General features: G+C 37.9%; 1 protein-coding gene across 1 annotated transcript; it reads left to right on the forward strand.

The window, feature by feature from the left end:
- Window positions 1–769: 769 nt before the first annotated feature.
- LOC146307171 (uncharacterized) lies at window positions 770–16,577 on the forward strand. Its single transcript, XM_084747618.1, has 5 exons — window positions 770–919; window positions 3,148–3,256; window positions 11,413–11,532; window positions 11,813–11,891; window positions 16,287–16,577. The coding sequence occupies exons 1-5, from the start codon at window positions 822–824 to the stop codon at window positions 16,376–16,378; spliced, it is 498 nt and encodes a 165-aa protein (XP_084603744.1). The 5' UTR covers window positions 770–821; the 3' UTR covers window positions 16,379–16,577.
- Window positions 16,578–17,260: the final 683 nt, after the last annotated feature.

Consider the following 17,260-nt stretch of genomic DNA (forward strand, 5'->3'; position numbering starts at 1 on the left):
CAGACCCAGCGCAAGTGCATTTGCTATCTTACACACATGGCAAAAATGGCACTTGCGCTGGTGTAAGATAGCAAAATCACTTGCGCTGGTGGCACAACAGCTTTGCACCGGGTCTAAGATAAGGCCCAGAGTGTGACATAATGTCTTTTGTAGAGACAGTGTCTCTGGTTGCTCAGTGTTGAGCAACCAGGCAGAAATTTAGCAGTATGCTCCCCGGGAACAGACTAAATGATAGTTAGAAAAGCCTAATGTTTCTTTATTTTTCCTCATGTCTTTGAGCGTCATTGTAATTTGGAAGTAGGTATGAAGAGCAGTCTCTCATCTCTTGCACAAATCCTTGGGATCCTGAGGACTGTAACCCAGCTATTGTTAAATAATACTGATGAGATCCGACAGCAGTTAAGTTGCCTTAAGGCTAATAAGGCAGGAGGCTTGATGGTGTCCAGCCACACATCCAAAAGTCTGTGCTGACCAGCTATACACAGTTCTTCATTCATTTTTTGTTTGTCTCTGTCTTCATTAATCATTCCAGTAAAGTGGAAAATATATTTTTTCAGACAGAAGCAGAGATCAGTGTGTGTCTCCTGTTCTATCACTTACTGCCTCTAGATGTCTCTGTAAACCAAATATCTTTGCAGCTTCTCTCTACTGTCTCTTCCTCAGAAGTTAATTGAATTTAGGCTGTTTCCTTTTCAAAAAAGCACATGATTGTCTTGTGATTTTTAGCCTTACTTGTCCTTTTATGTTTCTCAGTCACTGAAGCTGTTGACAGTGTTAGCATTAAGTCCACACTGAATTTTGCAGAGCCAGTGTGGAGCAGAATGCATTCAGTACATTTGTTCCTTGCAGTTCTCCTGGCCATTGGCACCTCTGAGCTTTGCTATGCTGGCCCTCTTCACGCCCAGTGCAAAGTAGAATGGTATGTTCTATTTATTTTACAGCCTACATACTTTGGTAGAAGTTGTATTAAGTTTATTTTTCATAAAAACGTGTTGTTTTTTTCTTCCCTAGCATAATTTACACAAAATAACTATTTGGGAGAAGCTTGTGGATTAAAACAATAGTCATAATACTTATAGAGAAACTTACAGATAAGTATTTATTTAATTAGTATTTAATGTGCGTATTTAGTATTTAATATGTGTGTGTCAGAGGTTTTGGTTCTAGTGATCTTCAGCAGATATTCTGTTATGCATCATTCCATCACTTTTGATGAGGTGTGGCATATGATCATTATCCCACTTTCCAGTGCAGTTTTACTTGGAACATTACATTGTTTCATAATGCTGGTGGTTGATGCATCATAAATATAGACATAACAAGGTCTTACTTCTTTATATTCTCAACATTTTATTTGAGATTGAAAAAAATAACTGTGAATTGTTAAATGATTGTGAAACGTAGCAACTTGCCACTATCAGCTTGCTTTAAACTTAATATGACTGCATGGCTGCTTTTCTAACACACCCTGCTGCTGTTCTCACAGCCAGTTTGTCCAGTGGGTGGCACTACAGGGGAGGCTATAAGGCCATTTAAAGCAAGGATGTGTGCCAGAAATTGTAATGTGTCCATTAGATTCTTGTTTTTCCTATGTGCAAGTGAATGTTTAAGTCTGAAAAGGCACTTGAGGCCATGAGCAGACTATGAATAATGCCAGACAATCTCATGTCATGAGCTAAAAGCATCAGAAACTTATGAGTAATCAGTTACAAAAGCAGCTACACAATTGGATTAAATGAAATGATTGCGCCACCAGCACAAGCGGTTTTGCTATTTTACACCAGCGCAAGTGCCATTTTTGCCATGTGTGTAAGATAGCAAATGCACTTGCGCTGGGTCTGTGCCTCTGTGGGTGGGAGGTCTAAACATAAAGGCAAAACAAAGGCGAGGTCGGCGCGTTTGCTATCTTGTGCTCAGGGCATTGGGGTAAAAACTGCTTGCGCTTTAGGCCAGCTAAAACCTGGTCGAAGCACAAAGTCTGTGGTCTTTGAGCATGTTTTGGCCAAAACACACACATCTTCACAATCACAAAACACCTTCATTTATGATCATTCTCTTCCTTACACGGGAGTGTGGATTAGTTAAGTGTTATTTGAACATGTTTTCTATCAGCAATAAATTGTAAATATTGAAGTTAATAGCGTTCGTGTGTGTCTCACACTTGGCTGAGGCGCACACGTCTCCACAATCACAGAACACTTTTCATCTATGTTAAACATTTGTCTTGCGTGCGTCTTTAAAGATAAACTCATTAATAAGGAAAAAAATATAATTATGAAGCCTAATAAATCTAAGCAGACCAGCAAAGTGCTCATGGGACTAGGGATGTGCGATACTGCAAAATTTGCTGCTGTGGGCCAGACACAAATAAGATCCTAATGATGGCCAAATCTTTAGTAATGGAATGGTCAGAAGTGTTCTAACAAACTGAATTGTACTAATAGGTTTCATTGTGAATTTGGTTGTGATGGTTTGTCATTTTTAAAAAGTGGGTCCCCAGGAAAAAAGTTTGGGAAAAGCTGCAGTACAGCATTAGAATTGTATTGTGTAACAACATTATTATAAAATATATATATTGTAAGATCTACTCACAAGAGACACTGAACTGGCTGTGAATGAACCTGGTGTGGCAATGAGCAACAGAAATGATTATTTATTTATGTATTTAGTTTTATTTATTTTATTTTTTATTATGTTATTTTTACCATGACATTACTGTGGTGGTGATTACAGACAGATAAGATGCTATATCAAAGCCAAATGCATTTTTAAATTAATTTAGCCATAATCACACCTTTTTTTCCCTCCTTTTTGCTGATCCAAATTATGCATAAAATGATCCAACCATGAGATTTGTGATCCGTTGCACCCCTCCTTAAGAGGGATGAAAAGTCGCCACATTTTCTTGAATTTGAATGTAAATAGTAATAGTCCACTAAAATACTGTTGTAATATAAGCAGTAATATCAAGTCAGTTTTTCAAAAGATTCATATAAAGACAACAGAAAGTGGCATAAGAACTGTACAGCACTCACAGCTAATGTCCACTAGATGCCACTGCTGCATTTTCAATGCACACTGGAGTCACACCAGCGTGCACATGCCTGAAGCACACTCAGACTGACTGTGCTTGTTTTTCCCACACAGGTACTTTGGGATACCGTGTCAAGTGGTTTATGAATCCCTGGTCTCACAGATTAAGAAGTGGAGAACCATGGATGGCTGCACCATGGGAGGACAGAGGTGCCTGTATAAGGTGTGTGTGTGTGTGTGTGTGTGTGTGTGTGTGTGTGTGCTTGAGCTCATCAAACTGTTACAGACTTTGTTATACAGTAGATTGCAGGACAGCTGCCTAAAAATGTTTTTACTCAGCAGATGTGACTGATTTTGGTGATGCTCTGACTTTAGCTCTCATGCCACCAGTAGGTTGACTTTTTTAAGTTCTTATTGAAATATTTCTACAGCTGGACTGTCATGCAGTTTTGTACAGGCTTTTAAATAGTGACTGGTAAATAGTATTTTTATCCAAAGTGCTTTACAGTTTTTGCACCCTCTCATACAGTCTCCCTCTCTCCCTCTCTCTCTCTCTCTCTCTCTCTCTCTCCCTCTCTCTCTCTCACTCACACACACACACACACACACACACACACAAACACAAACACAAACACAAGTACACACACAGTTGGAAGGAAAATACCATGCAAAATGCTTGTCTGACCATGGGAAGCAATTTTAAGGTGTTCTGGACAGTTTGACATGAGTACAGTAGAGCTGCACAATAAAATATAAAATGCTAAAATATGACGAATATATCACAGTTTTTCTCCCCACAAACTGGGATCACAATTCTCTCACATGATTCTAATTTTTTCAACAGAAAACTTTATTGCAGTCTTAGATGCTCAAGTACAAAAAAGTGTTTGATATATGTAATATTGTCCATTTAAAGCGTCTCATAGTGCTGGAAGTAAAAATACTTCATGTTTATTTTCCTCTTTTACCTTAGAAAACTTAAAGTGATTAACTTACATGCTGCTGAAAAAAAAAGAATAGTTATGCACTGTATAATGTTGGGATATTGTGATGTGGCTTGTTTGTCCTAAAGGAGTGGGGGAACAGTTGTCATTTATAAATTAGATTGCATAGCTGCATTTTGTAATTTAGAGGTTTTCAAAGTCTGAGATTCGGGTCCCTTCCCTCAGAAAAGTGAAAAAAAAAGTTTGGAAAAGTTTAGAAACTAGCGGCTTGTCGAAACTATTTTCGACTTGTATTCAGTTGAATACAGTACAAAGACAATATATTTAATGTTCAAACTGATAAACTTTACTGTTTATTGTGAAAATACACTCAGTCTGAATTTGATGCCTGCAACACATTTCATAAAGGTTAAAGGGTCAACAAAAGACAGGGAAAGTTGTGGAGTGCTTAAAACATACCTGTTTGGAACATTCCACAAGCAAAAAGGTTCATTTGTAACAGGTGACAGTATCATGATTGGATATCCTTTAAACACTCAGTCACTCACAAGCATGGATGGGCTGAAGTTCACCACTTTGTGAAAAACTGCATGGGCAAATAGTTTAATAGTATAGTATAGTTAATAGTAAGTTAGTTAATAGTATATATAGTTTAAAAACAACATTTCTTAGCACAAAGCAGCAAAAATTTAGAGATTTTACCATTTACAACCCATAATATCATTAAAAGATTCAGAGAACCCAGAGAAATCTCTGAACAGGCAAGACTGAACACCAAAATTGAATGTCAGTGACCTTTGACCCCTAGGGCAACACTACACTAAAAACTGCATTAAACGTCCATATAATTGTATAAAGGATACTACATGAGCTCAGGAACACTTAGGAAAACCATAGTCCGTAAACACCAGCCATGAAAATCACTCATCTTTCGGCGAAATTCGCCATTTTGACTCAAAATAGGTGACCTACGTGAAGGGGGGGAGGGGGTGAGAGTGGCGCAGAGCCATAGTGAGCTGCGAACGTGTGCGCTAGAGGTAAGATCTTAAGCCCGAGTCCGAGTCCGAGCCCGACCCGACCCGAATTTCGGGCCGGGTCGGGCCTTAAATGTCAATCATTACGTTCGGGACGGGTCGGGCCGGGCTTCTCTCTCGCTGACTTTTTTTTTGTTTTAATAAATATATGTTTATAAAAAAGTATACTAAAACGATGTGTGCATACTAAACTACTTGTTATAAAATAAATAATTTGGATAAAACAGAGAAGGCGCTGTAAGGTAATTGTTATTTAACTACTAAACAGGAGCCGCAGAGCCAGAGCATGCTCTGCGCACGTGAAAGCCGCCCTCTTAATAATCTTCCCCTCCGCAAGTCCGCATCTATTTTGACCTGGTATCCCCGATATGGAGCAGCAAGAAGTCAAGGATAAACTAAAGACAGGGGAACTGAAAAGGCAAACACGCACCGGTAAGAGTGAGGTGTGGAAAAGCTTCAAATTGATTGTTGAAAATGCTACAGAAACTTGCGTTGGCTTCGCTGAATGTAGTCAATGTGGCGCTTTGCTTTCATACGAGAGCAAAAAGACTGGCACCTCGACGCTGAGCAGGCATTTAAACAGCTGTGCTGGCAAAAGTGATGATTGTCAAACATCTGACCGTGGTCCGCAAAAAAACAGAAGTCGTCTCATCACAACACGGACTGTACTAAACTCTTGCAATGACAATTCAAAGAACTCCTTCCTGTCTCTGTCTATTATCCACCCGTCATTGTTCTTCTTTGTCTCTCTGCCTCTCTCTCTCTCACTTAAAGTGCCGCGCTAGATTCTTAAGGACGTACTTCTGCTGTGGTTTATGGCCCAATTTTCAACCTGTCAAAATGACGGACGGCCTTAAATTTTTCCCGTCAACTCTTAAAAAAATCCGTCAATGATGGAAAATTGTCGGTTAATGTAACCTCTGCAGACACAGAAATATAAAAGATGTAAATGTTTATACAGTCTTGTTTAACTTAGATTTTGTTACAAAAGACAGGCTTTAATTTGTTATCATAAATCACCCCTCCTCCTCCCGAGTCCTCACAAATAAAATATGAAATTTCGGGTTTGCTTCGGGCTCGGGCCTGCAAATCAAGTTAATTGGTCGGGCTCGGGCTGGGTCGGGCTTTAATACCCGCGGGCCTGGGTCGGGTCGGGCTGGATTTTTTAGGCCCGATCTTACCTCTAGTGTGCGCATGCCTGAAGGGGGCCTTGAATTCAACAAGACATTCCCCTACTAGTGCACTACAGCATTGAAATATTAGCGCGAATGCCGGGGAGAATACTGCTACCTGATTGGTTTGTGCTGACCAGAGCGCTCACGAGCTGACCCGAGGACAGACGACAGTTATGACTCATTCGCCAATTTGGGCAGATGCTGAGGGGACTGGCTTGAGAGGCTAAAGGTAACGTTGACTGACACAGGGCAAATCTGAAACATGTGAAGAAGAAGAAGTGTATGAAAGCTGTGCTGTTGCACATTTCATTGGAGAAGTTGCTAGTGTCGTTTCTTATAATGCATAGTTGTCGGTCTTATTTCTTATAACGCATAATGTGAATATTAGGGGTGTAATGATTCACTCATGTGTCCGATGCATCAGACTTTAATGTGTTAGATACGAGAGCATCGGTTCAGACGGCCCTGCATCGGTAAAAAGCTGAACATAAATCGGAAACAAATCGATGCAGCACTAGCATATCGATACATCTCATTGAATACGTTTGGGTTTTATAAGAAAGATGAGAAACGCTGCTGCAGATCATTTATGTAAAATGTATCTGACAGCAGAGAACAGAGACACGAGTCTGACCCACAGAGACATCATGTCACTGTGAGAACAGGTAACATGGAGCATCACTGTTCCTCCACACTAATCAAACCCCAGCACTCTTCATAAGAAACACAGCAGCAGATCATCTTACTGCAAAAATATTGATATTTTAAACAGTTTTGATGTTTCTCATTTATCTAATTTACACATGAGACTCCTAATAAGATATAACCATCACTGTAATGTCTCCCTCTCTGTCTCTAATGTTACTATATTTAGTAAAACTATCAGGATGTTTTGGCAACTAGCAGCACTCTACAAATGTAGCATTAGTTGAATCAAAATGTAAAGACTGACACACTGCATTGTCTTGTATTGCATCGTATCGTATCGTGACAGAGCTGAATCGTATCGAACCGAATCATTTGCCATTTAAAGATTTATAAAATATATCGTATCGTTGAACATGTATCGAGATACGTATCGAATCGTCTCAGTCAGTGAGATACACACCCCTAATGAATATGTATAGATACTTTATTATACATTCATATTGTCCTGTAAGTCTGCTTGATTTTTCTCTCAAAGTGCACCAGATTGATGCTTTTAAATATAAATGTCCAAAATTTTCTTCCAGGGGAGCGTGCCCCCGGACCCCCATAGAGGGGTTGTATTCTTCTCAACTTTTGCACCCGACCCGTTTTCATGCCTGAAACACAGTTTTGTTGCTGCATCTACAAATGCAAGTTAAGACTCTACTATGCAAAGACAAACTTAGTGTGTGCAGTCCTCCATGGTAATTCTGACCCATGTGTACACAAATAAACTGGAGAATGAACAAACTGTGACTCCAATGACACACAAGAAAGAGTGTCAAATTGATCAACTGTGTAAAATCAATCAAAATATTACCTCATACACATCATATATATGACTATGAGGTAACAGCATTCAGTGTCCACACGCTGCCACTCAGACTCCTTTTTGGCATCTGTCATGTCCACACTGTGACCACCAAACAATAAATTTTTCATTGTCTCAACCAACAAAAACATTGATTTCACACTTTATGACATTCCAAATTTTGTCTTCCCCTCAGCATTTGCTATGATCGTCCTCATGCAGTCTGTGTGAATGAAAATGAGTTCGGGACGGTTCGCTGACCAATAATAGGCAATTATGGGCCTTACATGAAGTCTGCAAAAGGTGTGCCACTTTTCAAGTTGGTCATGATCTATAAAGGAAAACTGGTGTAGAATAGGGGTGTGCGATACAGCAAAGTTTGGTATTGATCCAATACCAAGTAAATACAGGGCCAGTATTGCAGATACCGATACTTTTTACTAGAATAAAAAAAAAAAAAATAGAAAAACAGCTTATCTACTTTTGTGTAGGGGAGAGCAATGCGTCATAGTTCATGAAGTGAATGAATCGTCAATGTGCAAATTTGAATGAAAATTGAAAATTAGAATTTTCATGATCATTGAATGAATTTGTGATTTTTCCTTTAATTAGTTGATCATGATTATGATCATAATAAAACACAGGACAAAGATTTTTGGCAAATAAAAAATACCTTGTATTAACTAACTCAATATTTGAATTTTATCAACAGACTCAATTTGCAAAAATGAAGTCTGCACAAATTATTACTGGAGAACCGAGCACTGAGAAATGTATTAAATATAAATTTTACTTTTTCAGTTAAGAGTTTTGTTCAGTTTTTGTTCATAAATAATAAAACAGTGTAACAAAAAATTCCCTTTCATTACACGCAATTGTTTGTGAAAAATAAAGTCAATAGTGCAAATTTAAAAAAGTGCAAATAACTAAAGGAAAGGAAGTACTAGTATAGTACTGAACGTAGAGAGGAGAAACTAAAACTTAAGTATCGATCTCATTACGCAAGTATTGATCAGTACCAACGTTGGTATCGATACCATCGATATTTAAGATCGATCCGTCCACCACTAGTGTAGAACGTGCTTACACTCTGTTTTATGAATCTGAATATGACATTACATAATAGAGCTGCAATTCTAGACACAACCATAAGAAACAAATATCAGTACAAAACATAAGAAACAACAAAAAGATAGAACAACAAAAAAGAAAAACAAAGCAAACAAACCAACAACAAAGGAGGGAGAAAGAAGGGGCGTACTGGCTAGCAAAAGCTACTGCTAGAGGTGGTAGTTAGCAACATGTGTATATGGTGGTTTGGGACACCTGTATATGTGTTTGTGTGTGTACATATATGTGTGTGCATGCATGTGTTCATGCATACAACTGTGCAAACTATGAAGTGTGGGTAGGGAAGTAAAACACAGATGTAACAAGGTTAAAATTAAAATTAGGATACAAATTAAGTAGCGAATAAGAGTTAGTACATATATTTTATAAATGAGGGTCGAGGGCAGTGGGACATTCAGCAGATGTCAGTCTACATGTGTGCAGTCTTGTTCTATGATAGCAAGAAGCTAGACCTTGTGTGGCTAGTGTGCTAGTATAGTCCTTTGTTTGGCTGGTGTAATACCAGCATGTGGCTGTGTAGCACTAGTGCGTGGCTAGTGTTATGCTATTGTGTCCCTCGTGTAATGCTGTAGTGGGTCAGGTTTGTCCATTTTAGTCCCTTTTCAATGTTTTGTGATTTTTTCCTGTAGTTTCTTTTGTGTTTATTGTAGGGCTGGGCGGTATGACAAAATTTTCATATATACATATTTTAAATCATATCAGTTTCACGGTATTTGACTTTTTTTTAATGCAACAGTGTTCTTACCCACATTTTCTTCTAATGAGAAAAGAATTACTGCAGTTGATTGTCTTTAAACAGCCCATTTTACTGTCATAAGGACTGTATCATGTTTTTTTTTCATGTCCAGACACAGGTAAAAGCATGACCCCTTCAAAGTGTGGTTACCATCACATGGTGGGGACGACTATACGATTAAACATCCCCACCCACGCTAGTCAGCGTCAGAAATACTAGTAGTTTAAAATATTTAAAAATAAAATATTTAAAAAATGTATCAATCTTTCATTCATGCATGATGCCAGTTATCTGTTGCCACACACCACTAGTCGGGGCTGTGGCTCTGTCAGACGGCAGCTCCTCTCGCCCAGCGTGTATGAACCGATCGCCTTGGCAACACCGGATGTTTACATCAGCGAAGTCAGACAGATGAATGTAGACTGTGACAGAATAAGCTGATATATATTCACTCGACTGGATAAACATGTGCCCACATTAAGCACAAACACAGACATAAACCTGCAAGCGGAGCTGCTGCTGCTGCTGCTGCTGCTGCTGCTACTAGCACTGCTAACGTTAGCCACACTGTGTGTCAGGCCGGCAGCTAACATTAGCTCTGGGTCCTTTACCTGCAGACACTGTGACCCTCTTCGGTCTGAAAAGGTGAAGTGTTTATTGAGTTGTTGTCATGTTTTGTACATTAATGTGTAAGGTTTGTATTGCACAGCGCAAAGTAGCGCACATTTCAGCGGCATTTAAAGTACGATTTGGCGATTGTAGACTGTGACTAACGGCTTCAAATGGCTCTTAATACACAGTATTTTTTTCGGACAGTGTTTAACATTATAGATTAATAAATTATGCAAATTATAACGGCTTTCTGAGTGTTTTCTTAGTGTTAGACTAGTCTAAATCAAATTTTGCGTTTAATCCACAGGTAATTTAGTCACCAGGAACATCTCTAGAGCACACGGTCAAGCAAGCACACCTGTGGTGTTGGTGTGTCACAGTGAAATGGGTCCCTGCTGAAACACTTTCCCCGCTGCACACGTTCCGGACGTTGTTTGGGCTATTCACTGGTATAGCGGTATATGAAAAATTAATATTATAACGAAAATAAAGACCGGTTTTCGGTATGAACCGGTATACTGCACAGGCCTAATTTATTGGTTTGTTTGGTTAGTCTTCTTAGTGTGCCTGTTTTCTGATTTAGCATTTGATGATGATGTTCATTTGTCATCTACGAGTTTTCCTTACCTTGATACTTGTATAGTACATTTGCATATTTTTGTCTTTCTTTTCCCTGGGTTACTCATCTCTTGCCAAACCTTGGAGTCGTAACACCCTGGCAGTGGCTTTAGAAATTAGAGCCTTTTGTCTACCCCATTTGGTAAACTTGCTTCCAGAACCCTGAGGGCCCCCAGCAGCAGAGCAGCAGCTCTGCCCACTTTTTTTAATAAGTAGAGAAACACCTGATCCTCTGATCCAATACTTTGCTGATTTTTGACTTGTTCCTGACAGAACTTCAAGTGTTATTTTATTGGCCCCATTTTTATATTTTATTTCATATTAGTATCAGATTTATTTTGACATGTACAGCAGCCTGTCCCCTTTTTCTTTCCACTATTGTTACTTTAGACAGCGATTATATTGTACTTTGAAACAGTTACTTGTTATAATTTGTCAATAGTAGACAAGAGGACTGGAGGTGATGGGATAAATTAGCCTGTTTGGTTGAGGGTTTCTCCAAAACTAGAGAAAAGTTAATAAAATCTGTGTTCTTTGTAACTTTAAGTTAGATCAATAAAAACAACAAAATAAATAAATGAAGACAGCTTTCTGTCTCTGGCTTTTAAAACATGGTTTGTTGTCTCTGCAGCTACAGTCTGCTTCGGTCCATTTTATAGCAGCCAAACACACCATGCCGTTCAAGGGGTATGTGGACGACATCAACTTCCGACTGGTCTCCTATCACTTCTTCACATGCTGTCATGTTTCGGTAGGTTTTCACTCTGCTCTCTGACAGATTCTGCAAAACCAAACTGGTAAAATGTCCCTGAAATCAAACAAAGACAGTGGTTCCTTTCAGTCTGCTCTGTACCACTTTCTCTTCTGTCACCTCATATCTGCTCCTCCACTCTATTTCCTCTGTGTGTCAGTGTTGTTCTGTAAAGTTTTTACTTTCATGGAATCTGTGTTTATTCCTGTTACTGCCTGTGTCTGTCTGTCTGTCTGTCTTTTATGTAACACATACTGAATAGTTGTTTCTTTGTCTGTAGGCCATGTCTGTCTCTGAGACCTGGTACGCCATCAAAGACCACGGCACCAACTACTGTAACCTCTACAACCTCATGGAAGGTAAGATCACACAACAGTAAGACGATAAAACCATTGGGATTCCATGGATGTGTTTGTCCTGGAGTCTAACAAAATGCACGCAGACAGTTCTGTCAGGTTTAAGGTTTATCAGGCCTACAGTGGTCATTTATTAAAGCTTCAAGACAGAGGTGGGAGTACATTTACTTAAATACTGTGCTTACAAGTACAATTTTGAGGTTTCTTGTACTTTCCTTGACTATTTCCATGTTTGCTACACCCCTACATTTATTTGCTTATTTACTTTGCATATTCAAATTGATAATACAAAAGATAAACAACAAACAGATTATGATGTAAATGATAGATTAAAATGAAATTTTATTGAAACGCCCAAGCTGGCCAGAAGATAAAGTAATTAAAAATTAGCTCTACATTTACCAGCTGCAATATTAGAGTGATGACCACATTAATGCATCAGTAATTATAATCCAATCATATAATATACACTACTCTGACATTGGCCATTCTGCACAATGAGGACGTTAACTTTTACTACCTTAAGTACATTTTGATGCCAATACTTTACTTGTACTTTACCTTATAACAGAGTATGTCTACACTGCAGTATTGCTACTTTTTCTTAAGTACCAGATCTGGGTGCTTCCTCCATCACAGCTTCAAGGCAAAATAAGTTTTAAAATCCACTGATAAAACAGCTGTGAGTGAGAAGATGATACTATCCTTCTTTCATATCTTTAAACTTTTCAAGTCAGGACTGTTTTCTGGGAGTGATACTTCCTCTCACATACCAAGTGTCTAACACTGTGAGAGCATGCAGCTCTTTCTGGAAATGTGCAGTCATGTCTAAAGACTGTAAGAAGAAGAACAACAACAATAACACTTAATTTGTACATCACTTCTAAAACAAATAAGTTTATAAAGGGTTTTACATACAATAAAATCCCCATCCCCCCAAATTACAGAAATAATAAAAATAATAGTACAACATTTAAGTTAATATATGATGCATATATTATATATAAGCAGATACATAACTAAATACACAGCAAAAAACAGGCCACAATTTTATGATTTTGGTGACAAATCATAGCTAGTGGTTTATATAAAAGCCTGTCTATAAAGGTGTGTTTTAAAAAAGTATTTAAAATATTCTTTTGAACAATTATTTATTTGTTTTTAGAATGTTCAGCAATACATAGCACAATGCCAATGTGAGTAATAATTATCATAAATAACTGACCAATATGCTAAACAGAAGCATGGGGGGACAAGACAAAAAGATTGAATTAAAATAAATAAATAAATAAATTAGAAAATAAATAAATAGTGCTGTTATGTAAACAACATACTAGTTAAAGAACTATTAAAAAAACAACTTTAATTTTCATTACAGTTCAAATCCATTGGGCAGTATTGTATTAAATAAGGGGATAATGAACAGCAAGCAGGCCACTACCACTAAACAAGTGTTGACTGGGCAACACAGGAACCCACAGTAATCCCACAACAATGACCCACATCACATATCACCTATTATATGGCTACCAACAGAAAAAATTAAAATAAAAAAATGAAGTTTCATTTAAAATCTACGTTACACTACAGACGTTGTACATACCATGTATAGTCATTTGTGACTTGAAATATCAGAGGGAGATAAGGTGTATAAGAAGTTTTAATGAAGGAAATAAGGAAAGCTTAAAGGGATAGTTCACCCAAAAATGAAAATTTAGTCATTATCTACTCACCCTCATGCTGATTGAAGGTCAGGTTTAGTTTTTTAGTTCACAAAACACTGCTGGAGTTTCACAGGAAAACAGCACTGCAGAATTTCCCAAACGATGGAAGTGAATGGTGAGAAAAAACAACCAACCCCCCCCCCCCAAAAAAAAAACATTAAATGCCCCCATGCTCGTCTGGCATAATCCAAGTCTTCTAAAGCCCCAACATGCTGTTCATACACTGTCATACCACACACACACAGTTCAGACAGTGTGCATGCACAGAGCCTGGCTCCAAGATAAGGATCTACAGTGAAGATTCAGGCTAAAAACATGGTGTAAATGATGTCTTTCTAGTCAACTTGGCATGTTGGGGCTTTAAGAGACTTGGATGACATCATACAAGTATGGAGTCATTTTATGTTTTTTTGGGTTTGAAAACTGGTCACCACTCACTTCCATTGTCTGGGACATTCTGCAACACTGTGAAACTCCAGCAGTGTTTTGTGGACTTAAAAAATAAACCTGACCTTCAGTCTGCATGAAGGGGAGTAGAAGGTGAGTAGAGTTATATTTTTGTGTGAACTATTCCTTTAACTGCACTGTGCATTGCCGTAAACACAGACTGAGAAGGATTGAGGCTGAGCTGCAATAGTGTGATAATAAATTTCACCAAAACCTTAAAAATACAGAACTACAAAACTAGCATAGCTAGTTTGGTTTTCAATACTGTGGTCTTTAATAATTCATCCCTGGGGCCTGTTTACCACCAGGTGTCAGTGCTCTTGTCAAAGTGCCAAGGTGGGCCCCAAACTGTGTGACTCTGGGCTAGACCATTTAGTACTTTAAAAGTAATCAATAAAACTTTAAAATCAGTTCTAAAGCTAACTTTAGAGTGTGCTATGATGGGTTGATGTGATTTCTTTGTGTTGTGCCAGTTAAAATTGGGGATTTCTGACTGAGGCAGGTACAGAGCAAGTTCCAATAATCTAAACAAGATCAAATGAAAGCATAATTACCTTCTCTAAATCAGCATGAGATTACAATTACTTGATTTCAGAAACATTTCTGAGCTGATGGAAACAAGACTGCACTCCTGTCTTTACCTGCTCCACAATAATCAGGTCACTGTCAAAAATCACTTCTAAACTTCTGGCCACAAGCTTAACATCAGATTAGAAGTTGCCAGGATTGTATAAAAGAAGATTCCTTGCTTTGGGCTCTGAGAATAAAACTATTTCTGTTTTGCTTTCATTTAACTCAAGAAAGTTTTGTGATAGCCAACATATAATGTCCTTGAGACAGTAAAAGCAGTTGGGGTCATTTTGCTTTAAGGGTATAACGCTGTGTTGCGGGAATGGCTGTAAAAAAGGAACATTAAGACTGGGCATTCTCAATAGGTACTTTAACAAAGATTGTTTTAATGCTGTGTAATGCTCTAAAACCTGACTGGAAGTTTTCAAAGATATTGTGTTTCAGAGGGGTGTACTACGAAGCAAGCTCAACACAGCCAGGCTTTCTTTGCATGATCTGGATCAACAAAGCCTAAAACTGCAATCAGAGATGACAGGCATAACGATGGTGGTTATCAACTTGCTTTGTTAATCCAGGTTTTCGTCTTCAGACTCTGTGCGTGCTCACATAAAAGGGGCGTTCGTTGCCTCATTTGACTCTTCTTCCACATGAAATGATCGCGAGCCACTTACTTAAGTCAGAATCATCAACTTGTTATAATTATGAGCTGTGGAAAATATACAAAATACATGATGGCAAAAAGCAACATTGTTGCTGCAAATAAAGCAGGAGAAGAAGAATGCTGTCAGAAAATTACTGATGGACTAAATGCAGTCTTAATGCTGCCGTTTATTCTAACATGAAAACTGCACATTAAACAATAAAACTCCATACAGCAGATTTAAACATGATAAAGTCTGTCTGACACTGTCCTATGATGACAGAGATGTGGACATCACTGACGTTTTTGACCAAACCAACATAAAATGAGTGCAACTGATTTAAGATTGTCTGTGATAAATGATGATGAATTTTCTAATCAGTGATCTGAGCTGCAATATCACCAAGACAAAACAGATAACAGTAAAAAGTATTCAAAGTGTCTGTAGTTACTTCATCATTATTTTAGTGTGTGGATTATATACCATGTCAATTTAAAGTGTTAATATGATCAAATGGGAAAAATGACTCTGCATCACCAAACGGAGGTTACCATGACAGCATGATGCATACAGATTGTGCTGCTGTTTCATTACATTATGTTACATTTTTACATTATATGGATTCGTTCGGTGATATTACGAACATACAGCTCAACAACTTTTCATTTAAACGTCCTCCCTCAGTTTAAAAGCTGTATCGTTCATAAACAACCTTGTTAGGACAATTATAAGTTAAAGAACGGCGCTTTTTACAGACGATTTAATCTGAAACTCTAAACATAACCTGCTGCCGACCAGGTTATGAATTTAGTATAAGTTACCATGGTGATTTAGCCAGGTTAAAAGAGAGCCACCATCGTGCCACTGGAAATCCTGGCTTTAGACTCAACATAGCTTGCTAACCCATTAATCTCGCTTTGTAGTACACCCCTAAGATAATGATGGGATAAAAACATTTTTTCTAACAGTGTGTACAGTTATGCCAGTTTTTGTTTCTCCTGTCATGTGTTGAACAGGCAGTGGTCTAACTGAAGCCAGAGGTTATAAAGAGGTCACCAGTGACTTCCTGTGTACCCAGCGATCCTCTGCTAACTGCACCATCTACTGACCGGAGGCCATCACACTTAATCAACAGGAATCACAGGACAGTTTATAAGTTTTCATTTTCTTTTTCTTTGCTTGAACAACATGTAGTTGCAGATTGTGATAGAATCTTAATAGCATGACAGTACCTGCTTCATACTGTTGTATTTTGGTTTTCATTGTCTTTATTCCTTATGCAATAAATTGAAACATTATTTACTTTAGTTCAGACTTGATGTATTCTTGCAATTTCTTTATTCAGTTCATACATAAAAAACATACTGTCCATTTTCATACCATATCTTATGAAAAGCGATATTTACAACAATATGACCACTGTATACTATATTTTACCATGTATTGACACTGTATTTAACTCATATCATGCAAAATAAAAATCCCTCACTGAGGAACAGAGGCATTTATACAAGATTTGAATGAGGCTCAATTCATATAAACAAGTGGTACAAAGTAGGTATTCAAAACACTGCTGATGTCAAATAAAGCACTGACCACTGAACTGTTCCAACAGAAATTGAAACAGGAAATTATCAGCTCCAACTCAACTCAAGTGTAAACTGAACAAAGTTATTAGAGACTAAAGATCTTTGCACACCATTTTTCAAACCTGTATCGTGCCAATTAAAAGTGTTCACTTAAACACATACACAGTATTTTTTCCAAGGTTTGGCTTCTGACATCACATTTAATACATTCAATACGGCGGACCACTTGTTTCATATAACTCTGTTTTATATGATAAAAGGGAAAACAACTATAGAGACAACGATTTCAAAGATAAAGAAGAGTAGAGCTGCACAATGTGGTTAAAAAATGACTGCCATTATTTTGACAGATATTGCAATTGTGGGAATGATAATTACATTCTGCATCACAATTTTCATTT

Source organism: Lutjanus erythropterus, chromosome 21 (assembly GCF_056507025.1).
Source record: "Lutjanus erythropterus isolate fLutEry1 chromosome 21, fLutEry1.hap2, whole genome shotgun sequence".
NCBI classification, from domain to species: Eukaryota; Metazoa; Chordata; class Actinopteri; order Lutjaniformes; family Lutjanidae; genus Lutjanus; species Lutjanus erythropterus.